We start from the raw sequence: 27,349 nt of genomic DNA on the forward strand, positions 1-27,349 counted from the left end.
ACTTACCAATATGGTAGCCGTGAGCCTCACATGGCTATTTAAACTTAATTAAAATTACATAAGATTAAAAATTCAGTTCCTTACAGTTTTACTAGCCACATTTCCAGTGGTCAATATCCACATGTGGCTAGTAGCTACTGTTCTAGACAGCACAGCTCTAGCCAACTCAAGCAGTCTCAAACTGAACTCATTTTCCTCCCCAACGATCCCTATTCCTGTATTTCCTACCTTGAAGATTATCACCATGCCTCTCTCATATGAAAAAAACTGTCTGGTCATGAGACTCTTCCCTCTCCCTCACAGCCCCTCTTCATGTAAATGGTGCCCAAACCTTGTCGAGTCTACCTCAGAAATCTACTGAATCTAGCCTCTCCTCTGGATCCCACTGCCAACGTTCCACAGACCCTTCTGATTTCTGGTTTGAGCTACTGCACGGAACTTCTTAAAGTCTTTTCCTGAGGCTTTCCTACTCCAAACGTTCTTCTACATTATCACCAGCTGTTTCTTAAGAACAAATCTAACCACTCCATTGCCACCTCCTTTAAAATTCCTGTTGGTTCCAGCATTCATCCTTATACCACTAGCATTTAGCAGAGTCTTGGACCGTATGTACTCAGTGTTTGATGAATAAATGAATTTTACAGACAGAAAAGCAGAGATATCCTCTTGCCTAAGAGAGAACTGTCTGCCTATTTAAAGTGCAGATGGTCATGCAGAGCAGAAGCCAGCCTCCTCCAGGCAAATACCAGATGCCTAACTTCGCCCTCGTGTTGATACAAAAGCACATCATCTGATGTTCCAGCAGAGGCCACAGCTGCAGCTCCCACTGGGGTGAATTTAGACTCAGACCGTGGCCTAACTGGAATTCCATTTTCCTTGCCCTTTGCTTTTCTGGGGCCCAGATCCAATGGTGTTTACCACCCCCTAACACCCTTGCAGGTAAAGTACGAAAGAACTCACTAATTTTCATGACACTGTAACACGCAATCTCACTGTACTTTTTCAAATGGCCATATCCCACTATTTTCTGCTACCTAAGTGATTCAGGTCTTGACTAAAAACTCAGAATGAGGAAATAAATCTATTTAGCAAGTTTTGATTATGTTCTCTGAGCATGTACCAGCTGCTGTGGCAGAACACAAGTAGAGTTTAAAGCACAAGATATAACACCCATGACACAACTACCCTTTTCTTCTCCATACTCTACCTCCTGCATCGCCCAGAGCGTCTTCCATGCAGAGGATTTACAGCCTTATTGATCACGATCCTCAATTCCAATCACCTTCACCTCCACCCATTTCCAATCACGCCTAGAATTAGGCGATCTCTAAAATATTCCTTCAGTCTTCTTACTCCTACCCCCACTATACCTACTTGAACCTCATTGGAAAACTAATCCTTTGATATCTCCCAGTTCTCTAAGTATAATGGTCACCTCGTAGTCTCACTTCCTTCCCTACACAGCCCAGACACCAGAACACATCGATTCAACCACAGGCACCACCATCTCCCTCAACTCCCTTGCTCCTTTGAGCAGAACCTCAACCACGGATAAATCCATCCATTCATTCATCTACTGTATAAATACTGAACGCATACTATACGTCCAACACTAGTTTCAGCTTCTGCTCCCAGTGTTGAATGCTACCCAGGACACAATCACAGATCTCAGTCTCTCATAAATTTAAATATCCCTTATCTCAGGTGAGGCCTCAACACTCAGCAATTCTTAGCGAACCCTCCCTCCACGCCCCTCAAGGAGCATTTTTCCACTCCTCTCAAGCCCATTCCTGCTTATGATTCATCTTTCTCAGAAGGCACTGCTTCCTGCTTCATGGAGAAGAGAGGCTTTGGAGCATGAACGACCTCATCTGACTGCATCTACGCACGCATGCCTCTGGGCATTTGTACCTCCTTCTGCCATTTTAGACGAACACTTGCCTCTGCTCCTCTCCACGACTGTTCACCTACCTGTGCTCCGGATCCCCTCTCCCACTGAAGGAACTTGGCTACGTCAGTTATCACTCTCCTTTACTTTAGAATTTTTCAGTTCCAGGGGCTCCTTCCCAAAAAGCTTGTCTTTCCCTCCTATCCTAAATTTAAAAAAACAAAGAAAACTCTCCTTTGATTTTTATACCCACACGAGCTTGCTTCTGGGCGTGGCACCGACAGTAGTAACTGTGTACCTCGCACTAACATCCTCAGCTCCACAGGCCCAGCCTCAGAATGGGACCAGAACACCTGTCTGGTGACTTGACTCTTTCTCGCAGAGAGAGGGGCTTTAAGTCACTGCGTGTTTGCCTTTGCGATTTTGTTCCCTTTTGCTGAGTATACACGGCTGACAACTCACTCTGATTGACACATGCTCACATGCAGGCAAACTTGCAGGCCTATACACAGGCACTTTTAACTTTTTGTTTTGAAATTATTTCAAACATACAGAAAAATTACAAGAATAGTACAAAGAATTCCTGTATTTTTACCTTCATTCACTAGTTTTTAACATTTTACAACATGCTTTATCTTTCTCTCTCCACATACATTTGTAGTTTTTCTGAACCATCTGAGAGTAGATTACATACACAATGGTTAAGGTTTGGCTTCCCATGTAGGTTTTCCTAAAGGTGCCAATTACTGGACATGTCTATGCAAATTCTGGTCTCAGTGACATCTACCTATCATACTAATTTAGGCAGTTCATATTTCAATTGTATGTAGGTCTAACGAGCTTAAGGTTAGAAATGGACCCATTCTCTGAACCCTGATGAAACAGTTTTTGAGGAGGAACCCCTCTCCCCTGCCCTCCACTGGTGGGGACAATGGGGCTGGCAACAACCCAAAGCAGGCTATATGTGATTTCCAGCACCCTGAAGCACCTTCTGAAAACCTTTCCAACTCCATCGCTGGCTGGCTCAGGGTGTCCACAGTCTACACTAGCAGCAGACTGCAACTATTCCCCATAATGGAAGAATTCCCGGTTGAGCGTGGGCAGTCAGCACACCTTGCCTAAGTCCTTGCCCCTGTGTACACACGGCTCATGGTCCCTCAGTTAGGTTAGGGAAGTCCTTGGGTCGGCTTCCCCAACAGCTGAGGTCAAACTTGCCTACGTAGCCTAGAAGTAAAAGTAGTGATGACTTGTCCTGCTGGGACTCTGAGGATCAATGAATGAGCAACTGCAAATGCTTGGCTGCTTTTCCTTTACACAAATAAAGTTGCAAAAGTCAAAAACACTGAAAACCTGAGGAAACACAAAACGTCTCATAGATAGTGGAGATCCCTGAAGGCCGAAGGCGGGTCTTAGGCAATTTTTTAACTCTCTAGCACCAGTCCTCCATCCAGCAAGCGCTGCACCCACCTCCCACGTGGGAGGGAGGAATCAGAGAAGGCATACAGCAGCACACATCCAGTGTCAAGGCACTTCCAGGCTGGCGAGAGGCAAGACATGCAGTCATCACCTACAACGTGTGACGTGTGCTCTGGAGGCGGCCAGGGTGGTTAAGAGAGCAAGGAACTGAGGAAAAAGAATTGGGGGGGGCCCCTTTAACAGCAGCCTAGTTTTGCCAGGATGGAATCTGGTTTCCAGCAGAAGAAAAACAACACGTGTGAAGGCTCTGAATTAGGAGGGAGCAGCACTTCCAAAAACCTGAAGCGAGCTAGCGTGGCCAGAGCACATATCACATGAGAGAAAAGCTAAAGATGGACCAGTGCCTGATTGGGCAGAGATTTGTAAGCCATATTAGGCTGGATTTTTGTTTTTAATAAATATCCTAATAATAATAGGAAGCTACTGAAGGATTTTAAGGGAATGAAATGAAAAAAAATTTTTGCAAGATCTTTTGAATGCGCATCAAGAATGCAGCAACAGTGGACACAGGGAGCCCCATTATGGTAGTACAGACAAGCAATCCTGGCTGCCTAGACGGATGATGCTGTGGACACATCAGAAATACCAGGAAAACATTCAGTGGCCAGGATTTGGTGATTGGATGAGGGGGCTGAAGGAGAGGGAAGAATCAGACTTGGAAATTTTGGGCTTCAACAACTAAGAGGATGACATGATGCTGCCATGTATCGAGATGGGTTTTTACCAAATGTTTAACTTTCTGAAAAGATGTAAAATCAGAATGTGGACTAAAACAGCATTAAGTTTTTAATACTTAAGAAAAACTACAAAGTTAGTTCATCATTTTATAATTTCAAAGTCTATTCCTTGACCAACTATAGTCTTCCTACAATTTCTCACTGTCTGAGCTTAATAAAAATTGCCATCAATTTTATACTGTCACTTTAAATCAGTTTCCTACCGCCCTTAGGATAAACACAACTGTAAAGATGGCCTGCAAAGCTTGGCCTCACACTCTGTCCTTTGGCTAAGCCTGCATTCATTTAGTTCTTGGAACACGCTACGCTCCCCTGCTGCCTTTTGATCTTTACACATCTTTACCTTTGCTAACAGCAACTCTACACCTAGCTAATGTCTACGTGTTTCCTGGATTTCAATTCAACCATCACTTCCACCTGAGATTAGGCCCCACTATAGGCTCTTATAGGAAATCATACTTCCTCTCCAGGGAACTTATAGTTTGTAATGTCTATATAGAGATATATATGTAGAAGAATATGCACCCCGTGAGGGCACAGAGCATATCTGTTTTGTTCTATCACTGAATCCCTAAAAACCTAAAACCTGCCACAGCAGGCATTCCAATTTCGGTTGAATGATGAATGAATACGGTAGCAAGGCAAACTGAAGGCTAAATTTAGATTTAATCCCCATTCTGTTCACTGGCAATCCTAGATCAGGCTACAGACGTAGAGCAATTTTTATCATCTCTAAAACAGGATAGAACATAAACATAGAAACTGTGTAAAAGCAGTCTGGCAAGGGTTTTTGTTTTTAGTAAGCTAAACGCTAAATAACTTCACTTTGCTGAAGATAGAAAGCAAATAAGATACTCTTCATAATCATACTAAGGAACTAAAATAATCATTAAAACTGTGAAAATAAATGCAGATCACCTAAAATTCAGTATTTATGACACAAGTATATCCTCAACTATTTCACGATTTTAGCTCCACTAAAATAGTCTGATTTTTTTTAAAAAATCAATACTGCTTAGTAAAATTTCTGAATTCTTGTTTTAAAGTGTTACTGTTTTATTTTTTCTTTTGTTGAATACACATCTGTTTTACTGGCAGTCCAGATAAACAAGTATATAAAGGAAATATTTAAATTTTTTGGCAGATATAGAGATAAACTGTGCAGATTAAAATGCCTCAATTTAACCTGAAGAAATGGTTTTGAATCATACAAATTTTTAAGAAGAAAAATAAAGACTGTCCAAAGGGATTCTCCTAGCTTATAACACGTTTCCAGAGTAACTCTCAAAAAAAAAATTCAAAAATACTCATTGACTACTTTAAAAATATGTCAATACCATATGGCTTTATGAAATAACTTCTAAAATTTATATTTTTTTATTTAAAAAGGATTCCAAGTTTTAAATAAACTGCTAGCAATATCATTTTTTTCAAAGTGCAAATCTCTGAGGGTGGGACACATACTTTTTCAACAAATAATGATTTTTACAAATTTTTAACACAAAAAAAATCACTTAAAATATTTTTAAGGGGGAAAAGAGTCTTCACCAAGTCATCTTTAAATAGACTGCAGTAGATGACACTGTTCCATTTTTTTCTTTTTATACCATGAGAATTCTCAATGAGATGCTTTGGCAGTTTTAAGACATGTTGTGGTCTCTACCAAGAGACACTGACATTAATGATGTCCGTGGTGATGGCAATTGCCTTGATGGCTCAGTCTGAATAGAGACATTACTGGGCTGGTTCTGCAAATCAGAGGCAAAGGTGCTCTCCTCTCTCACATCAAGAGTCTGTTCAACTGAAGCTGCCTGGGATGGAATATTATCTACAATTTTGTTGGCACTGTTCAAGTTGTTATTAAGTGTGCTAATATCACACTCCTTGTCCAGGACACCAAATTCATCTTCTATTGTAACTACATCTTTAGTTTCAAATGGTTCCAAGGAAGGAGGCAAAAACTCATTTCGTAGAGAGTCTTGAGGACCACTACTGTTACGTACTACAGCCTCCTTCACTTCGAAATCCTTATCACTATCACTGTCAATGGTAATTACAACCGGGGACCGTGATGCATTATCTCCATGGTGTTTCTTATGCTTCTTCTTATGTTTCTTCTTTTTCTTTTTATGATGTCTCATTGTATCGGTAGCTTTCCCTTCATAAACTATCTCCACACTTAGGCTTCGGGTCCTCCTTTTCCTCCTCTTGTGTTTTGTCTCTCTATCTGATGATCGGCTATCTGAAAAGCTGTCACTCTCATTTTTGTAGTTTCCATCCAATTTTGATGAAGATTTTTGGTAACGGCCTTCCTTTACTTTAGAAGTAAATTCACGAGATGGTTGAGCCACTTCCTTAGTACCCTCCAGATGTCGTGTTTTGTATTTTCGTTTCCCTCCAGGCTTTTCATTTCTGCCCCGGTCAGGCCCTGTAGATGCAGTCTTTGATCTACCACTAGACAGGCTCCTTGACCTGTGCCTTTCGTAGTAGTAATATTTCCTTTCACTGTGATTATTTTTCTTCCTAGCATTTGTTCTTTCCGAAAAGGACTGCATTCTAAATTCTGGACTTGAAGATTGTCTGGAATAATGAGCTCTGGACAGAGTCCTCCTCCTGTAAGATGATTCGTAGCCATCCCTGTCCTTGTTCCTACTGTAGTAAGTATACTCCCACTTGTATCTGCTCCCATAATTATTTCTTAAATAATAACGATCTCTATTTCTGCTCCGTGATCTTCTTTTACCATGATCACTGCTGCGAGATCTTGACCTGCTTGTGCTTTCACTACTTAGAGACAGAGTTTGGCTTTTTCTCGACCAACTGCTATCTCTAGTTCTTGATCTCTTTTTGTCTCTTCTACCTCTGGGTCTGCTACTCTCCCTGCTTCTGGATCGTCTGCTTTTCATTCTTTTCTTCCCATGATGCTTCCTACGATTCTTCTGATCATGCCCACTTCTACTCTGGGAACGTGAATCTGAACTTCTCGATCTTCCTCTCCTTCTGTGTCTATGGTTATACGGGGAATATACTCTGTCTCCTCTGATAGATGAGCTCAGGTCTCTGGGAGAGGACAATGATGTAGACCGTTTCTCTTCCTTCTTTGATTTGACTCTTGTACCAGAATCACAATGACCTTTATTTATTTGCTCCTCCTTCGCAAGGACAGAGCGTGGAGATGAACATCTACTGACATCACTATCACCAGAACTGTAAGACTGCTCCTGTTCTTGTGTCTTCACTGTCTCCATTTTCTCATAAGAGCCTAACTCCTCAGAATCAGAGGACAGTTCAACAAGTTCTGGGGTCCTCTCAGCTAGTGGTTTAACAAACCCAACAATGACACAATTATCTGAAGAGGAATCGCTATCATTATTTAGGTCCTCATTGGTTTGTACTCCTTGTATCTGAGATGTGGCTCTTCCTGTTACAAGTTCTTCATCGGAACTGTCAGAAGTATTTAAAAGGGAAGAGATGGCAGCGTGCACCTGCTCTGAGCTTGAGTAAGATGGCCCTGGAGTTTCATCATCCCATGGTGCATGACTGACAGTGGCTACATTGATATCCAGCTCGTGGGTCTCAGCTTCATCAGGAGATATTGTTATGACTGAAGAATCAGAATGGCTACCTTCTTCATATGAAGGAGCAGGGCAATCATAATTCGCATGCTGGTCAAAGGCTGCCATGTTAAAAGGAGATCGAGCAAAACTGATAAATTCATGTATAAAATGCTCAGTCCGATTAAGTAAAAATGGCCTTAAATCAGACACAAATGCCTGACTCTCCAAGTCATAGCGAGTAACATTACTCATGATGATGTGCTGGACAATGTTCACTAAAGATCCATGAGCTCCAAAAAGAACCGTAAGTTCGCGTTTCAACCAAGGAACTAATCTGTGAAGGCAGGCCGGATTCCTACGGAAAAATTCCGCCGAAATATCCCTGTAGCGACCGCCATCTTCAATATTTCTAACGCGAGCACCAGCACGGTAGAGAGTCCGCCTAAAGTTAATAATATCCTGTTCTTGAATTTTCCGCAAAGATCTTTCATCTGCAGTAGCTGGCCTCCTTATTGCAAACTGTCTCACAAATTGAGGAATTTCACCATCTCTAGGTCTTGTGGAAATGCCCAACCCTTCAAACAGTACTCCACTGTCGGGGGGGGTTGTTGTTCTTCTACTCATGGTACCACTAGGTGAGTACACAGAAGCACCTCGTTCCCGTGTCATAGTTGTACGATAGCGGAATCGTGGAACATCGGGGGTGGCAAAAGAACCATTATATGAAGGCCTTAGGACGTACTCCTTGAAGTCATCTTCTGCCCTCACAGAATGGAAAATAGAATCAAAGGGCTGTTTACATAGTGGACATTCAGCTTTGTTCTTTGACCACTCCTGTACACAGCGAAAACAGAACTTATGTAAACAGCGATCTAAGTACGACACATTATCAAATCTATCCAAGCATATAGGACACTTAGAATCAGGAGATGCATCAGCTGGGACTGTCTGTTGCAATTTGCTAGTGCCAGCTTTAGGCGAAAAGTTGTCCATTTTAAACTCCTTAGTGGCTGATGCCATTATCTGTAAAAGGGAAAAAAATACATCAGTAACCTGATAAAAGAGGAATGACTAAATCTGAAAAACATGCAAACCATGACTTGCTTTCAGTCCCCTTCCCTTTTCTTTTCCCACAAGGATCTCTAGAATCTTAAAGATTAGTTTTGTTTTCTTTAAATTTATCACTTTATATTGGCCCATAACTTAACTTACACCGGCCCAAAATAAATTTGCCAGAGCTGAAATCGAGTATGCATTACATTTTGGCCTTATCTTATAAAATCTCTCCTTAGCTGTATTCTATACTAATCATTTTGTATATACTAAATATTAGTTTCTTCCTTAATGTTTTCCTGGGCCTATTACTCATCCTTCTCCACCTTCTCTATGACAGCAAATTCCATCACTAGTCAACTACTGTCAAGTTGGTCAAATAACAGAACTGTAATTTTCTTTTTTTTTTCCCCCCAAAGATTGGCACCTAGGCTAACAACTGTTGCCAATCTTTTTTTTTTTTTTCTGCTTTATTTCACAAACCTCCCCCCGCCCGGTACATAGTTGTATATCTTAGTTCCACGTCCTTCTGGTTGTGGGAGGTGGGACACCACCTCAACGTGGCCTGATGAGGGGTGCCATGTCCGCGCCCAGGATCCGAACCGTGGGCCGCCGCAGTGGAGCGCGCGAACTTAACCATTTGGCCACAGAGCCGGCCCCAGAACTGTAATTTTCTAAACAGTACACTCACTGGCCCTACCAAACTCTAACAAAAACAAACAAAACCCACAACAAAAATCTACAGTTATGAAATAGAAGTATTTCACCATGATTTCTAATTAAACTTGCTCATCTTGGGCATCTTAGCTTTCTCAGAGCCATAACTTAAAACAGGGAATTCACTAATGCTAAACAAGTCTCTTCAGGGTGTCCACAGATTTCTAGTCTTCTATTTTCTAGAGTGGAAACGCAAAAATCACCACTGTCCTTAAGCAACATAGTAAAATTATAAATATACTAATTGCTTTTTTGTTAATATATTTAAACTCTGAAACCTTAATACTGCATAAATTTCTCAGCATTTCCCTCTACTTCTAATATTTTTTATTCTCCTACTTAGGAAAAATAAAATAAAATAAAAACCTTTAGGATAAGAAAGAGTGGGCAAGCATTAGGGGAAGGAGTGAGAGTGGAGAAGGAACTGGAGAGGCTATCAGAAGACCTGGATTGAGGACCAGTTTCACCTAAAACTAGCTGTAAACTGGAGAAACCCACATTAACTCTGCACTTTGGGGTGCCGCTCTATACAGTAAAGGGATTATTAGACTTTGAAAAAAGACTGGTGAATTTGGAGTTAATACATCCTACCTTAACTTGCTTCTTTGGAATATAGAATTTTAGTGTTTACTAAACATTTCCAGTTCTCATAAAAATTACAACCCAAAATGAATTTATTAAAGGAAATTATTAGGTAGTAAACTTGAAATTCAAATAAAATAAAGTCTCAACTAAACATGATTTTTAAAAAATGGAATCTTAGTCTTCCCTTCCCTAGTTTCATAAGCCTATTAACCACTTCGACAGCACAAGTCTAAAGAATGACCAGTAATGTCATCCATAGTAGGTAAAAAGAACAAATTAATTGGAGTTCCGTTTTGTACTTCTACACAGGAATATCTTTAGCTACAAAGAATGATAACAGAAACATCAAACAATGGCAATGAATATAAATCATCAAATGTAGTTCTTCAAAAGCATCACTAAATACTAAAATTAAAATATTTGCTAAGATACAAATAAAGTAGAATTACCATATGACCCAATTCCATACCTAGCTTTCGAAAAGAAATGAAAACATATGTCCACACAAAAACTTGTAAGTTAATAGTCATAGCAATACTTGTCATAATAGCTCAAAAGTGGAAATAACCCAAATGTCCATCAGCTGATGAACGGATAAATAAAATATGGTATACCCATACAATAAAATATTTAGCAGTAAAAAGGAATGAAGTACCGCTTCACGCTACGACACAGATGAATGTTTTCATTATGCTAAATGAAAAAAAATCAATCACAAAAGACCACATGTTCTATGATGTCATTCATACGAAATGTCCAGAAGAGAGAAATCTGTAGATGGAAAGTAGACTGGTGGTTGCCGGGAGAGAGGGGGAGGGATTATAAGGTTTCTTTCTAGGATGATGAAAATGTTCAATTCGATTATAGTTGCACAACTCTATAAATATACTAAAGACCACTACATTATATACTTTAAACAGGTGAACTTTATGGATGGAATGTAAATTACATCTCAACAAATTAAGGTATAAAACAGGGATGGCTAGCAGACAGGTTAAGATTTGCAGGTTAGTTGGAGGGGTTCTGGGTTTAGATAGCAAAAGTGAACCTGATGGTAGATTTCAAGCTTCAGGTGCTAGAAACAGCATGGAACAAAGGTTTCACAACCCCAGCACTCTAGCAATCAGGACTCCAAATTTATTTCCCCATAGAGAAGATTAACCAGTTCTTCTGATCCCATTTCCTTAACTGGCTCCCAAATTCTAAATAGTTTACCACCTTTAGGATAAATGATCAAGCCAAACCTTCCTTTCCCCCAATCTTCAAATCTGTTGGCTTTAACAAGACTAAGAACCCTTTGTGTCACATTTTGGGGGAATTTCAGATAATCAACAAGCATACACATGTAGGGAAAATGGATGGGGGGAGGGAGCAGATAAAGAATCAGGAGGCTGGAATCTAAATTGGACCAGAGACCGGACATTTAAAAAACTGCATAGAGATATAAACAAAGTAGGAATGCTCTGCAGAATTAAGTATCTTATACAGCCAAACTTCCTACGAAAGTCACCCTCTATGACATTCCTTAAATTATCACTGCACACAACATTTAATCACCAGCTGACTACATTTGGGGGAGTAGTGTTAATTCTAATACAGAGCCAGGGCTGAGAACGAAAACCACTTATTAGTGGCGTGATCTGGATGAAGTTAATTTCTCAAAACCTTCTATTTCCTCAATTCTAAAATAGGTTACGTAACAGTACCTACCTGAAAAGGTGGTTGTGTGAAAGGACATAGTCCACGTAAACATTTAGCATAGCGTTTGGTGCACAGAACTTAATACTGTTTCCCTATGTTATGTGAAAATGAAGTTAATTTTGGTCTTTTCCATCATCCAGAACTGATTATAAAGGCCCAGAAAGATGACAGTCCATAACAACTAAATAATCTTCATACTTAATATAATTGCTATCTCTAATATATCTAGGTAAAGTTGCTAAAAAGGGTTCACAGGTGGATGAACACCCCCAAGCATTAAAAGTAATCTGGGTCTGACCTTAAAGAAATCACTATACCTCTCTGAACTGCAATTTAATCACCAGTTCCAAAAGATCACATGGAAAATATCGAATCTACTGACCAGACCCTCTAAAATTTAATTCCAATTCCAGCAATTAAGACAACTGCTTGGGAAGCAACCCCCTCTAAAGCCACTCATTCCAGATAAGCACGACTGTTCTGGCTCACTATACAGCTTTAGACGTCACTTGACTAAAAACAAAATAAAAAAACCCAACTCTCATCACTATTAACTTAAATCTCGAGTAGCTCTTTTATCTTAATCTTGAAAATTACCTACCAAAAATCCTTTTCACTCTTCCTCTTAAATCACTATCTGCCTCATCTCAGTACGGCCCTCTTCCAGGCCACGAATCAGCAGCCCACGAGGACAGCTGCGCGGACTCGAGAGACGAAGGAGGCACAGGCAGGAGAGCCCAGCCCACAACGTGTGACACTGCACAGACACCTCCAAGAGTCGCGGCGACAGTCGCCTCCTTTGGCTGAGAACTGCCACCGGCCAGGATCTACGGGGAGCACCACGTGCATTACGTAATCACAGCGAACTACAATACTGTTGTTCCCATTCTGCAGACCGGCTCAGCGAGATCAGGGGACCTGTCCAAGGTCACGGCTCGGACAGTGGCGATGCCACGATTCCGAGGGGAAGGTTTCGTGTTGGGTCTCTCCCCGGAGACCAAGCTCCTTCCAGTACCAGGCCGGGCTCGCGCCCCTCGGAGCGCTCCCTGGACACGCAGCCCTCCCCCACCCGCCGCACGAATCCACAGGTGCGCACCGGAGTCGCCCGCCCGCCGCGCGCCCGGCCCCTGCCCGCCGCGGCCCGCTCGGCGCCCGGCCCAGACCGCAGCTCCCGCGGCCCCGCGCCCCGCAGCAGGGGGAGCTCCGGCCCGCCCGGCCCCGTCGACCCCGCGCCCCATTGTTCCGGATCTCGCTCACCTCGGAGGATGCGGGCGCAGGCCCGGCTGGGGCGCCCGTGGCAAGCTCCCGGCGGCCCAGAAAGCTCGGTCGGTGGCGGCAGGACCCGCGGAGGCGTACCCGGCGACTTCTCCGCCGGCCCTCGGCAGCGGGCGCGGGCGGGGGCGCTTCGCCCTCCTCGCGAGACAGCGGAGACCCCGGCGGCTGCTGCGACCCCTGTGACGCAAAACGCTCATCACCAATGGCAGCTTGGGGGCGGCGCCGCCGCCGCCGCCGCCGCGTCAAAACACAGCCCGGGCCTGCGCGGCGCATGCGCGGAGCGAGGGCGCCCCACCCCGCCCCCCCGAGGGCGGGCCTTCGCGCGGTCGGCCGGAGCCCGGCCCTTCCCCCACCGCCCCCGGGGTTCCTGGCGTGAGAGCTACGAGACCCCCGGGGCAGAAGTCACCAGCCTCGCCAGGACTCGTTACTATTAAACGCTGAGGGGGGACGACAGGGGCACTAGCTTAATGTTTGCCCCTTACTTACCAAGAAAGCGCGGTAACTAGCTCGGTCTCGTTTAAACCTCACCAAACTCTGCGAAAACTTACTAAAATTGTGTCTAGGGTGTAGATAAAGGAACTGGGTGACACGGACTTGAGGTGACTCTACCTCCGGTTGCACAGCGAGGACATAACAGCACGAGGATTCGAATGGAATCCAAAGCCAGAGCCCACCCCGCATCCTCGACAGCCTCCAGAGAGTCTGCTCCAAACGTGGGATAAACGGGGACCACCCGAGAGAGCGGCCGCGTGAACTCTCACCAAACCGAGCGGTTTCTCTGCGAGGGCTGCCTCTCCCCTTCCCGCTCCCCGCAATCGGGAGGGAAACCGCGCTCAGACGCCCTCTGAGCTGCGGAGACAGAACACCCGAGCCCGAGGCGGCCGGTTGCCCCGTTCCACGCTCGGGCCTCCCCGCGAGCGTCCCTCCGTTCCAGAGCGGAACCTGCGACATCCCCCCGCGCCAAACCGCCGTCCGCAGGCTCTCCTCGGCGGGGCTCTAGGACAGCACAACCGCCCGCAGAGCCTGGCCGACTGGCAGGCACACCGTGCCGAGGGGCCCTTCTCAGACCGACCCTTCACAGCCAAGGCTGGCGCGTCCTCGGACTCCAGCGCCCTGAGGAAGGCTCCCGATCGGGGCTCCCCACGACTCGGTACTGTTACACGGACGCGGGTGTGTTCGCGTTCCCTTGTCAAAGACGAACGTGCGGACGTCTGTTTATGTTGTGTGCGATCAGATGCGGGGGATACGGCAATGCATCCAAGTTAGACGCCGGGGAATGTTTAAAACGTGGACTCTTTCCAAATAAACTTGGGCGCACGCAGGACGGCACGTTACCCCGCCTGAACACCGCGCTGCAACTGGACGAAGACCGTCCCTCTCTCTAGGCGGCAAAAAAAGCCACTTTTAACGTATTTTCTCGTTCATCTCGTCGCCTCCCTGAAAGGCGGGCTGGGCCCGATCACGTGACCGCGCCGGCTCCGGGCGGAAGCGGCCGCCGGGCTGCGCTCCGGTGGGCGAGGGGGCGGGCCGCTGCCCGGCTGAAAGATGGCCGCCGCCGCCCGGCCGCCGTCGCCGCCCCGCAGGCTCCTCTAGGGCCCGCCGCCGCCGCGCCCGCCGCCCCCCGCCTGCCGCCGCCTTACCATGAGGCCGCTGAGTCGCCGCACGCTGGACTGGATTTACTCGGCGGTAGGTCCGGATCGGGCGGGGCCCCACGGCGTCCACTCCCCGGGCCCGCGGGCGGGAGGCCCCTATTTCTTCAGCGCCCAGAAATTCTAAAATCCATTCCTGAATTCAGCTTCTCACTCGCTCACCTCCGCTCCGCCTCTTCCTGGAGGACACGCTCTTCCGCTTCTTACGTAAGGGCTGCTCGCGGTCCTCGCTCCGGAGCCCCGTTTCTTCGAGTTTTCGATTCGCACCCTAGCAACGCGCTCGGCAACCTGATGGGGGCGGGAGGGGAGGACCCCTCACGTGACACGAAGTTTTTTGCTTTTACTCCCCCGCTTGCATTTTTCTTAGCTGCTCCTCGCGATTGTGTTGCTGTCCTGGGGGTACGTCATCTATGCATCGACAGTGGCTGCGCGACGACAGCTAAGGAAGGAATACCCACACAAAACCTTCGGATGAATGAAAATTTGTAATTCCTCTGGATATAATTCTCTGCAAATACAGTTCTTTTACCTCATGCTTATCTCACACGTCTCTAGATGTAAAATCCTTAATACAAAGTTGGCAAATTTATTTTCGTATAGTTTTTTATAATAACCACTAATACACCAATCTTTCAAATAGGGATGTCTTTTACACTCTCATATGACAAAACAAAGCAACCTAGATCTGACAGCCTTTGAGGATCACATCATAGATGGAATGACTGGCTTTTCAATCTAGTTTCTAAAATGTTTCTTAAATGCCTCAGAAAGCCTTCTTTAAAAGAAAAGTGTGTGGAGCTTGTTCTTGTATTTATTTGTTGCAGCATTTCATTCTGCTGCATCGCTTCACATCAGACTAGATTAATTACTGCGTAAAGAAAAAATCTATCAAATCCTGTTTTCCAAGTCAAGAATGACCAGAAAAAGTAGGTGATTGCTTATATCATTTTTTTAGCATGCCCAGTTTTTACTTATTGTTAAATAATTCAGTCTCAAATTGTACAATGTTTGTGAAGAAATAGACAACATATCTGAGAGTAAACTTTATTAAAGTTACTTTTCCAGAAAATATATTCAGTAAATGTGGTAACGTAGCAACAAACTTGGGCTCATACACCTTTGAAATTTTAAAGTAACCTTCAATGATGTTGATCAGGAAAGTCTCTCATTGGTGGAATTACTTCTCCAGTCTCCAGAATCGTATCACCCTAGAAAAACAAAGATGCGTTAGAAAAATCTTCTCTGCAGAGGTGATAGTTCCACTTGGTCAGACCTCGCATGGAAAATCCAGTTCAGCTCTGGCACTCACACTTTAAAAGGGACTTACACAAAGTAGAGGCTGTGTGAAGATGAGAAACCAGTATTCAAAATCTTAAGGAATATGTCAAAGAATAAGGGAAGTTTCACTCAAACAAAATGACCAGAAAGGACATGAAAGGTGTCTTTACAAAGCAATGAAGGGATAATCTCTCTTTTGCACGGCCCCAAGAAACAGGAGAAGCCCCAGAAAGAAGCTGCAGGGAAATATTTTCAGTTGAATATAAGGAGGTAATGATCCCAGCAACTGAATGTGTTAGGCATCCAGTTTACCATTTGGCTCAGATTTGAGAGACAGAATGCAAACTTTCCCTGGGCAGCTGGTTCAGGTGTCTTTTCAAACATAGACAGAGTGTGTGTAGTAGAAAGGGCAGGGGCTTTGTGGACAGAACCAAGTGGTGAGAACCAGAACCTCCAGTGACAAGCTGTATAATTTTAGGCAAATTACTTAGCTTTCATTTCACCTTTGTGTTTAACATAACAGATTCTGTCAGCCTGACGGCCCATGAATGACTGGGTAGAGTGGAATTACCCCCATCCCCACCTCTGCCCTTCCCTGACCTTGTTCCGCTCAGGACTGTGACCTGAGGAAGTAAACTTGTATTATGTTTAAGCCAATATACATGTGGCGCAAAATTTATTAGCACAGCTAGTATCCTAAGACAGAAATGAATAACGTGAAGTGGTACTAATGCTGCTGTAATAAAAAGTGAACCACATGGCAGTGGCTTAGCAGTCTGGCGGCAAGGACACTGGCAATGGAGGCTGAAAGATGGAAACAAAAGGCAGTGATGACTTGGAAGCACACGGTCTAATGAGCCTGAGGTTCTAGGAGAAGTAGCTGAGAAAAAGTATAGCGTGTGTTTAACTACTACTGGCTGCCTTGGGAATGTACTTTAAGAAGCAGGAGCTCAGGCAAGAAGTGGATGATTTCAGAGGAGAAATAAAAATGGAGAGGATCCAAAAATTCAGGACCTTGCAATATTGGAAAATCAGATTGCTTCTGAATCTCCAAAGAGTAAGAGTTAACACTGAAGAGATTCTGAGAAACAGAAGCCCAATAAAACTCAGTAAACAGAGGGATCAGCACTATGGCAAAGATCAGACAGAAGTGAAGGGCGCCTTTGAACCGTCTTTTTCAGATGGCCTCCACACAGCTGCCACTGAGTTGAGAGAGGCAGTCGCATGAGGACAAAGAAATGAGAGAACTTGGTGACTGTGTATAGAAAGCACAGATACTGGCATGCGGGACTGACCAGAGGCAAATAGCTTAGACTCCTACCAAGGATTTTTCTTTCCATACCTACCAAATGTTATGGGAATGAGATGGTCAAAGAAACCAAACATAGACGACAAAAGCCTGTGAATGTTTGAGCTTAACACCAGCTCTGGCACTCAACCTTCTGAGCAGGAGGCAGACTCTGAAGGCTAACCCTAAGGAGGGCATGCTTCCCAAAACTCATTTTAGATGGGGTCCCCCGAGACGTCCAGCCCTCTCTCCTTACTCTGATCTTGGAAGCCTCGTGTTCCAGATGGCATAATTATGAGATTGAGGAGGACAGTCTGATCCACAGTAGTCTGTGATGTCAACAGGAAATAAACCTTTCTTTGTTAAGCCACTGAGATTTGGGGGTCTGTTACTGTCTATCTTATTCTAACTAATGTATGTACAAATGAGCATTCTTCAGGTCCTCAAAGGGGAAGCTTCTCAAGGGGTCAACAGTACAGAAATAGGAAAGAACCACAGTGGCAAAAAATACAGAGAACAAGAAATGCTATGGAATCACTATGCGGTCTTCTATAGAGAGCCCTCCTTCTCCTCCTTTGAACAGTAAGGACTGAATAAATAACAGACAAACATATAAATCGAAGAATAAATAAATTACCCAACTGGTGAAACCACCAAGATAATTTCCTATTTTGAGACTACCTAGACCCTGACACACATCAATTATACACAATGAAATATGGAAGAAATCTTCTACTATTTCCTAAATCAGCTCCAACTGCAAGGGTTAACCAATTTTGGTGGTTCTCTCTAAAATTCCCTTCTGTTGCAGTAGATAATGGATTATTTGACTATGTCATTTGATTGAAGCAAGAATCAACACTGAGTTTTGGTTTTGAAAATTACAGAACTTAGAGACTGATGGTAGTTCAGTATCTGTGGCTAGAAATAGGACAAGAACATAGCACATCTTTTACTGCGCTACATAATAACCTCACAAACAGCCAGTAGAAACACCAACTGACTACTGAGGAATCTTTTAATCGTGAAAAGACTCATTTTAAATTGGGATGATAGCTTACATATTCCTAGTATGAAATTTAAAGCACACATGAGCAGATTTTAAATTCACAGATAGAGAGGTTAAGGTCAAACTGCCATAAGAAATGATAGTCTGGAAATAATGGAGGAATTCAGTTGCTGTCACTATGCTCAGGTGTCTGCTTAGGCCAGGGCCCTAAGTCCTTACCTGACATGAAATAGGGCACCGGTGAGTGAAAACCTGTTGGTACCTTCCATTCACTTTAGGACAACAAAGGTCAAGCAACAAGTTTTACAGCAAGGTTGAAAGATGTGCCCACCTGCCATTTTCAACTGCAACTGCTACCTCATACTAGTTCCTCTTTTTTTTTTTTAAACAAGAATATACAAAACAGGCATGTAAACTGACAGTGAGAAGAAGGGAACATTTTAGTCTAATGATCACTTGGGAAGGGAAAAGAGAGAGGAAAAAAATGAACAAAAGAAAAACCAGAGACGTTTTAAGACTTACTGGGAATATTCTGGGCTTCCTTTCAACAATGGCATATGGTTTTCTCTGCAATAAAAGTAATGCTCTGTTAATTACGGTTTTAGAGTTTCTTCTAAAAGTAGATCACATCCCACATTTTTAACTTAAGCTCAAAACTTTCATCGCTCTCCAGACTCATACATCCAACTGCTTACTCGAGATCTCTGCCTGGCATCAGAAACTTAACCAGGTGCAACACAACGTCCCCCAGCCCCAGACTGTCCCTGTCTCAGTAAATGCCGCTTGCTTTCATTCTCACACTTACGGAAGCCAAAGCCTTGAGTCCGCAGCAGACCCTGTTGTTTCCAGCTTGAGATTCCACCCTGAATCTAAGTGCTTCCCACCACCTCCAGTGCTACCACCCTTGCCCAGGCCTCCACCACTGTTCACCTGCTAGTCTCCCGGCTTCCGTGTGTGCCCCACTACACTGTTCTCCACTGCAGGCCAGATGTTGGAGGGAATTTTCTGAGAACCCCAAACAATTTTGGTTATTTGTTTCACTCTTCTTTCAACAGGCTAACAGAAAGCAAACCTTAACTGGATTGTCTGCAATTTGTTAGGCAGACCCTAACTTTTGTTTTTACCTTAAAGTAAACTTACAGAAAGTTGCAAAAACTATAAAAGTAATCTTTTTACTGAATCACTTCATAGTAAATTGCTGAATGCTTTATTACTTAGTGTGTATTTCCTACAGATAAGGCCGATATTCTTAAAATAATCACAATACAGCCATCACGATCAGGAAATTAACCTTGATACATTACTACCTGCTATCTAAAGAACCCAAGCAAACTTTACCAATTGTCTCGATAATTGTTTAGAGTTCTCAGAAAAATCCCCTCTTACATGACTTGTTCTCCCTTGCATAGGATCTATAAAATTCTGACTACCAATGCTATCTTTGTTCTTCTGACTAAGCACTCAGCTTATGCCCATTAATCAAGAATTGCATTTAGTTGGCATATCTCTTTAGTTCAATCTGGAACAAATCTTCAGTCATTCTTTAATTTTCATGATCTTGACCCTTTTGCGCATAACAAGTCAATTACAGAAAAGGCACTCAGTTTGGGTTTGTCTTATGTTTCCCCATGATTAGATTTTGGTTATGCGTTTTCGGCAGCAATATTGAAAACTTGATGCTGTTTCTTCTCACTGCATCCTATCAAGCAGTACACAATTCAGTTTGTCCCTAGGTTTCTCCGCTACAAAGTTAATCTTTTTCCCTTTGTAACACATGTTGAAGATAGGTATTTTGAAATTAATCTTAGCATCTTTTGCCGTTCCTTGGCTAAATAAAATATTACTATGATGACGCTCAAGTGGACTCTTCTATCATTCCCTGTCCATTTATTATTTAGCAATCAATTGTACACAAAAAAGCTTTCTCTTCTACCCATTTAATTAATTAATTTATACGAGTATGGACTCATGGATTTGCATTTTATGTATTCAGTTGGCTATCATCTATTACTATCATTATTTATTTTGATGCTCAGGGGCTGGCCCCGTGGCCGAGTGGTTAAGTTCGCGCGCTCCGCTGCAGGTGGCCCAGTGTTTCGTCGGTTCGAATCCTGGGCGCGGACATGGCACTGCTCGTCAGACCACGCTGAGGCAGCGTCCCACATGCCACAACTAGAGGAACCCACAACGAAGAATACACAACTATGTACCGGGGGGCTTTGGGGAGAAAAAGGAAAAAATAAAAAATCTTTAAAAAAAAAAAAAAAATTTTGATGCTCAAATTGTCTCAGTGGGAGTCCTTTTAAGCTGTGTTGTTTTGATAGATCTCTATCATTCTTTGAACACTTCTCTATTTTCTGGCACAACAAACTTAGCTTGTATTTTCCCTGCCCTAGCCCTGGAATCAGCCATTTCTCCAAGGAGCTCTAGATCCTTTCAGGGGAGAATTGTTTTTACAAAATAAGACTAGGCTGCTAGATGTGCTAATTACCATGGGGTAGCACTGCTCCCAGGCCTGGCAATGGACAGAGATACAGAATATCCACATTTACATCTATATTTATTTCTATATCAATACATATTAAAAACCATGAGTTCACACCAATACTTCCAATTCCACTCCAGTACCGCAGGTTTTTCTCCCTTTCCATATGTGTAACTCCCTTTTCCAACAGTGAGAATCCTGGCTCCCATTATCATCAATACATGTACTTATTTGATCAATCTTCCTCTACATAACCAACCTCCTGTCACCACCACCACACTCCAGTATAAATAACCTCCTCACCTCATGCAGGTTTGACATCTTACTCTGGGCTGCCACCTCCATCACTGCCCCAAACCACCCTTCTTCCAGATGCCCTCCTCCCCTTGCTCAGGTTCCAATATCCTACATCTGGTTGCTGCCACTGGGGCTCTCCAAACAGCTGTACTCACCAACCCCCCCCCCGCCCCCCCCCGCCGCCACCTACCCAGCAACCCACTCAGGATCTAACCTGCCTCACTGGGTACAAGAACGTCCTCCTCACTCTGTTTGGGTTACAACACTCCATGCTGGGCAGCCACCCACCACTACAACTCCTTCCATGCCACTCCCTGAAATGCACTCCTTCCTCACCCTACCCCGGATCCAGCACTCAACACCAGTCTATCCCTAGTCTTTAAAATATGGCAGCTGGCTCAGTTCAATCACCCTATGCAAGATCTTTCAGTGAAAAAGTTCAAGCTTTGGACATCCTGGACTCTAAAGAAAGAAAGTTGTAAAAAATCAGACAGAATGAAGGAAAGGGAAATGGGATGATGACAGAGATAACCTTTGTCTATCTTGAATTTTATTTTATATCAGATCTAGGCTCAAAAAAAGGAACAGAAGTTCTTTTCTCCCTTCCTCCTCAGGACCCCAAGGTTACACTAGCATCATTAGGTCAACTACATTCTGATCATTTAAACACTGTTTCTGAGGAAATGGGTTTCAAGCTGTAACCAAGTAATATAAAGACTAACTTTTTGAAAAGTCATATATTACTGAAGGTTCATTAAACTTCTTACCTAAAAAGATTCAAAGTAGTTCAAAATCTGCTGGGAGCCGTGGCTACATCATTTGATCGGCTGTTTGACAGGGTCCAGCCGATTAACGCCGAGGGGTGCAGGGTCGCCCCTTGGTGAAGAATAACCGGCCAGCCCCTCACATAGTTCTGAAACCTGTGCTGCTTCTAACTGCCCTTCATTCCTTTTCCTTTCTTAACCTCCAGTTTTCACTCCTTTGGGTGGCTGCTTGGGAGGCACTACCTCCCGGGAAAATTAGATATAGTAAGAGAATGTGACCACCTGCAGGTAACTTTCAAGATATTTTTCAGTTAATTAACGGAGGAGCACACAGTCCCATTTGAGACAAGCAGAAAGGAATCCTGTCCAGATAAGATGTCGAATTAGGTTTATGGCCTCTATCTGGTTAATGTTTCCTTCTCCCTCCAGTTCTTTGTCTAAATATATATATGCATCGTCCTTCTAAATTTGCTGGTTAATTGGATGATCAAGAAGTATCTAAATATTATTCTTGACCTTCCACTTTCTGTTAAAATGTTATAGAGGTTTTCTCCTAAAAGCAATAAATAATAAATAATTGATGAGTAGAAGGGCCGAGGGGTGCAAGAATGCCCCTCGGTGAAGAATGGCCAGCCGACACCCCTGATATTTTCTGAATTATATGCATGCTTTCTAGCAAGGTTATGTCTATACTTATTTCTGTTTTTTATTCTTGAAAATATATAGTTTAGCTTAGCTTTGCAGCCCTTTACTTTACTAACAAAATGATACTTTCTCCGGCAGTGTGTTTAAGGGACTGTTAGCTCCACAATCTAAAAGACAAAGGAATGCTTTCACCCCATAAAGGGCGGGAAAATGTAAAGATGTTTAACTGCCCACTGAGAATGCAGATAGCCCTGGGGATAAGACACCCTGGAGTCGCCTTTTGTTCCCATTAACCATCTACACTAATGGCATAAATGATTGAGGGAGGCAGGGATGGCTCCACCAGGATGTAACCAGACAGACTGCTGTCCTGTCCAGAGGCCTGGACCTTCTCTCTTTGATTTAACTTTACCATGAATTACAACAGATGCCTAGGTACCTATCTCCTTTAGCTTAGAGACAACAAACACTAGTTAATTGCGGAGAAGACTACCATTAACCTTATGCTCTATAGAATAGAAGGCTAATAAATATTCTTGTGCTCGTTTTTTACTTCCTTATCTCTCTGAGAATATTTGTAGAACTATTTCTGTACTAATCCTGAAAAATATATAAACGACACTTGTACACAGTAAAGTCGGACTTGCTAACACCAACCCAAGTCTCACGTCCTCTTTATTTTCCCCTCCCCCAGTTTTTCGCCGATGCTGTCTCTCCCGCGGGAACCTGGACTCTGCCGAGGCTGGACCCCGGCAAAAATCAGTTCTAAGTGGCAGACTATTTCCACTAAGTAAAGCAGAGTAAGGCACACTCACATAGGAAATAATTTTGTACAATATAAAAGTAAATTCTGAAAAAGACATCCTTAAAAATACTTACAGTCACATGATATTTGACATAATAATGAATAATCCAAGCAGGTATAAGTACATGAGTAAAAGCAAGGATACCATGTCGATATGTCTTATAGAGCTGGGGAAAAAAATACACAAAATAAGTAGATATCCCATTTTTTTTGTTTGTAGCAGAAAAACATCAATGTCATAACAATCTCGTGATTACTTTAAAATCTCTAAATGCTACATATTTCCTTAGTCTATAGCTAACCTCACTCATTCAAATATTTTTACTAAACATTGGGCCTGCTACAGGATAGCTAAAGAGTTCAAAGCAAATGAAGCTTAAGACAGGTAGCATTGTGCAAGACTATATAGTAAGGCATTTATAGATATGTTTTTAAAAAAAGGCTTCTAACAATATCCTTATAATAAGTTTGTTAAAGATAAAACAAGGCATAAATAATCAAAGAATACTTTTAATCAATTTAACCAGAGTAATCAAACCTACAGAATTTTTCAGGTAGTCATTTCCCTAATTTATCAATTTCAGATGGCCACCATCAACACCACTTTTATCATTCTAGGTGTAAGGCTGACATCCTGGAGCACACCAATGCTGGAAAAAGAATGTTTTACATACTGGATAGGGTGTTACAAGCTCACTTTGAGATGCCTTCAGGCACACTATTTTAAAAGAGAAAGCCAAAAGAGAACTAAAAATGGAACTTTTCCATGGCAGCCAATTTGACTGAAACACATCTATCCTTTCAGGGAAAGGACAACCTAGATTCTAAGTATTATAAAAGATATGATTACGGAAGACAAAATTAACTCAAAGTCAGGTGAGATGGATTTCAAGAAATAATCATCTATTTTCTTAGATCACTGGCTGAGGGGTGGGATGTCAGCTTTCAACCAGTAGCTGCCAAAATCCACAAGAAACGTGGGGGATACAAAGGGGATTGGAGGGTTGAATTAGAGTTTAATTTTACTACAATTTTTACCACAAAAATAAGTAATACTACTTTCTCAGAAAAATTTGCACCAGACTTAGGGGCACAGTAAGAAAGGAGATACACATGGCTTTTAATGTGAACTCCTCCAATTCCTAGCTCTGTGACCACTGGTAAGTGAATTTTTGTAGGCCTCGGTTTCCACACATTTAAAATGAGGATTAGGAATAGTTTCTATCTTATAAAAGAATTAAATAAAGTAACACATGTCAAACCCTCAGCAAAGTACCAGGCACAAAGTAAGCACCCAAATGATACTTATTAGTATAACCATTACTATTAGCCAATGTCATAGCTAACTGAAAGCAATTCTGAGGTGCAGAGTTCATCACTCACAATTGATGTAATTTAATTAATGACCTCAAGAAAATGTCCAGAGACCCTGAAAACGACGGCAGCTCTTGAACGAGTGATTTTTCTGCAAAGCCCAGGAATGGTGTTTTTAAATGAAACAGAGTTAAAAGTCCATAGTGGTAGTTTAGAAAGGTGGCTCTTGGATGTGACTCACTAGGCACACCAAGAGAACCCGACTTTTATGGTGATGACAGGGAACTGCACCGCCAGCTAGGGGCTCACTGTGCCTTCTGGTAGTGGGGTGTAGGATTAGTTGGTCTTTATAACCTCAACTTTAAAAATCAAGCAAGTGTCCCCAAATACTAAAATCATAGAATTGTAACTCCAGTGAATTCTTGGCTATCATCCGGAGGGAAGATTTCTACAATCAAAAGAGGACCAAACATATAGCGTCCGGTAAAACCCAGCAAAGATTCGCCTCCTCATCACACTTGACAGCAAAAGGGCATGACTCTCCCAAAGCCACACATGCTCCTGGACTCCTGACCCCCAGCCCGAGACTCCTGGGACAAGACAGTGTCCCAGCTAAACCTCAGTCTCGGTTGACCTGACTCTCCTTCGGGAACAACCGGGACTTGCGGGCGCAGAGCGGCCCTTCCTCGGTGTGGTTCCAATGAGCAGGCGTCCTGCAGCCAGGCTGGGGCGGGGGGGGGGGGGGGGGGTTTGTCGCAGCGGGGTGTGTGTCTGGGGACGGGGCCGTCACTCACCATGTTCTTCCAGGGGGCCTTGTCCTGCAAAAACTTATTCCAGAATTCCTCCATAGGCCACATCCTCCGCGGGGGAAGCAGCGGCTCCCGGGGGCTCAGCTCCTGGTCCTTCAGCCATCGCCTTCTCAGCTCTCGCAGCTGCTGCAGCCGCAGCTTCTCGTCTGGCGTGTACCCCGACATGTCGCCGCTGGTACCCAGGCAGAGAGACACGGCGCGCCCCCGCACCAGGGTCTTGTCACTTACGCGCGCTCCCACTCTGCACAGCGACCTTGCGGGGACGCCTGGGAGCGGCGCGCCGTTATGACGTCACTCTGGTCCCGCCTCCGCGGCGGCTCCAATCGCCGCGTCGCGGCCAGGCATGCGCAAAGCCTGCGTCCCGCTCCGTCGGTCAGGGTTGTGAGCGAGAGGGTTGGGGGAGCGCTGTACTTATGGGATAAGCGGAAGCGGGGCAGTGATGGGCAGGAAAGTACGAGCGGTCGGAGGACTTCAGGTTCTGATAAGAAAGAAGAACTGGTGTTCTGGGAGCTGAGCTGGAAGACTGAGAATATGTGATTCAATGAATTTGATGTCCAAATGCAAAATTCTTCACTTGCCTCTCCCACCTTGGAATTCCTCTTCCCCTGACCTTGAGCGTCTGTGGAGACACTTACAGACAAGATTAAATCCCCGCCGTGTCAGTGACTGGTGATGTGGCTTTGAACAGCTGTCTCGGTCTCTTCACGTGTCCCGCCGAAGTAAAGAGTAGCTTAATGTCTAGCAGAATTTCGTAGCCAAATTCACACTTTGACCGAGCAATCCGACTTCTAGGACTCTATCTTAAAGATAGCGTGGTAAAAATATGAAAGGAATGTGCACGAGTATTCACTGCAGCACTTTGTAATTTCTAATAAAATACTGGAAGTTACTCCAAAATTTCCCAATAGAGGACTAGTTGAGTAAATTATGGTACAAATACACAATGAAGTGCTTTGTATACAAACTGTGGAATGATCTCCAGAATATATCCTTAAGTGAAAAAAGCTAAGTCGAGAGAAGTGTATATAGTATGCTACCTTTTATCCAAAAAGGGGAGGGTGGTAGTAATATTAAATGTATAAATATATATACATGTTTGCTTACATTTTAAAATAATGGAAAGGAAAAGTATTGGTTTTTTTTAAATGTTACCTATGAAGGAGGAAGGGAATAGTATAGAGGAGACAGAGATAGAAGCTAAACTTCTCTGAATATATCTTATTTAATAGATTTGACTCTAGAACCATGTAACCATTTCATATCATTATAATTGAATTTACAAAAATCAGCCTCTAAAAACTAAAAGTAAAAACACATGGAACTAACTGATTTGCTTGGTGGCATAATATTAAAAACACACCATTTCAAGTAACTTTAAACCATCAAAATTACTGTATATTCATAGAGAGATATACCTCAAAGACAAATCGAACTGCAAAAAAAAAAAAATCTTAAACTGTTTTAAGAAATCATATTGTTGGTAGTGATGATAGTGGTGGTATTGTCAATCTGACACTGAAATAAAGGTTTATGCTGCGATTTTTGTTATGGGAGAAAGGAGATACAAATGTAAATTGTATCAGTAAAAACTGTAGATCTGAATTTGTATAGGAAGAATCAGTATGAACTCATGATGTATTTTATCTTTAAATATATTTATCATTTTATCTTAGCTCTGCCCATTGAAATGGCCTAAAAACAATGGCCAACCCAGAAACCAGGAACATCTTTAGCTCTTAGATTATGATCACTAAATACCATTTTTTCTTAAAAAGAACCAGGGTTCCTTGGAGCAGCAGGTCTGAAAACATTTTGCTCCCAAGCCTCTTTAAATTCTTTAAAATTGTTGAGGACTCTGAAGAGCTTTTGCTTATGTGAATTGTATCTCTTGATGTTTACTGCATTGGAAATGAAAACAAATTTTAAAATAATATATTCATTAACAAAAATTATTTTGTGAGAAGAGTGCCATTGTTTTACATTTTTGTAAATCTCTTTAAAGTCTGGCTTAATAAAT

General features: G+C 43.1%; 4 protein-coding genes across 6 annotated transcripts in view; 1 reads left to right on the forward strand and 3 right to left on the reverse strand.

Moving 5' to 3' along the window:
- The window catches only part of RIGI (RNA sensor RIG-I), a 64,805-nt gene extending 49,996 nt beyond the window's left edge, over positions 1-14,809 (reverse strand). The window contains exons 1-2 of the mRNA XM_070248736.1: positions 14,630-14,809; positions 12,972-13,166 (exon numbers count right to left, since the gene is read on the reverse strand). The gene's annotated coding sequence lies outside the window, so the exon portion shown is untranslated. The remainder of the gene's footprint in view (positions 1-12,971; positions 13,167-14,629) is intronic.
- TOPORS (TOP1 binding arginine/serine rich protein, E3 ubiquitin ligase) lies at positions 5,134-14,819 on the reverse strand. 3 transcript variants are annotated; one of them, XM_070248734.1, is made up of 4 exons: positions 14,630-14,798; positions 12,972-13,166; positions 12,316-12,541; positions 5,134-8,681 (listed from the first exon to the last, which is right to left on the reverse strand). In XM_070248734.1, exon 4 carries the CDS (start codon positions 8,676-8,678, stop codon positions 5,742-5,744), a length of 2,937 nt encoding a protein of 978 aa, XP_070104835.1. In that variant the 5' UTR covers positions 8,679-8,681; positions 12,316-12,541; positions 12,972-13,166; positions 14,630-14,798; the 3' UTR covers positions 5,134-5,741. The 3 variants fall into 3 exon arrangements, with proteins under 3 accessions (XP_070104835.1, XP_023483222.2, XP_023483223.2); XM_023627454.2 differs by lacking the exon at positions 12,316-12,541 and having other exon boundaries at positions 14,630-14,819; XM_023627455.2 differs by lacking the exons at positions 12,316-12,541; positions 12,972-13,166 and having other exon boundaries at positions 14,630-14,812.
- Positions 13,347-17,578, forward strand: SMIM27 (small integral membrane protein 27). The gene is made up of 2 exons (XM_070248743.1): positions 13,347-14,675; positions 15,006-17,578. Exons 1-2 carry the CDS (start codon positions 14,631-14,633, stop codon positions 15,111-15,113), a joined length of 153 nt encoding a protein of 50 aa, XP_070104844.1. The 5' UTR covers positions 13,347-14,630; the 3' UTR covers positions 15,114-17,578.
- Positions 15,669-26,128, reverse strand: NDUFB6 (NADH:ubiquinone oxidoreductase subunit B6). The gene is made up of 4 exons (XM_023627462.2): positions 25,318-26,128; positions 23,284-23,376; positions 18,736-18,780; positions 15,669-15,846 (listed from the first exon to the last, which is right to left on the reverse strand). The coding sequence occupies exons 1-4, from the start codon at positions 25,495-25,497 to the stop codon at positions 15,778-15,780; spliced, it is 387 nt and encodes a 128-aa protein (XP_023483230.1). The 5' UTR covers positions 25,498-26,128; the 3' UTR covers positions 15,669-15,777.
- Positions 26,129-27,349: the final 1,221 nt, after the last annotated feature.

The sequence above is a fragment of the Equus caballus genome, chromosome 23 (assembly GCF_041296265.1).
Source record: "Equus caballus isolate H_3958 breed thoroughbred chromosome 23, TB-T2T, whole genome shotgun sequence".
In the NCBI taxonomy this organism is placed as follows: domain Eukaryota; kingdom Metazoa; phylum Chordata; class Mammalia; order Perissodactyla; family Equidae; genus Equus; species Equus caballus.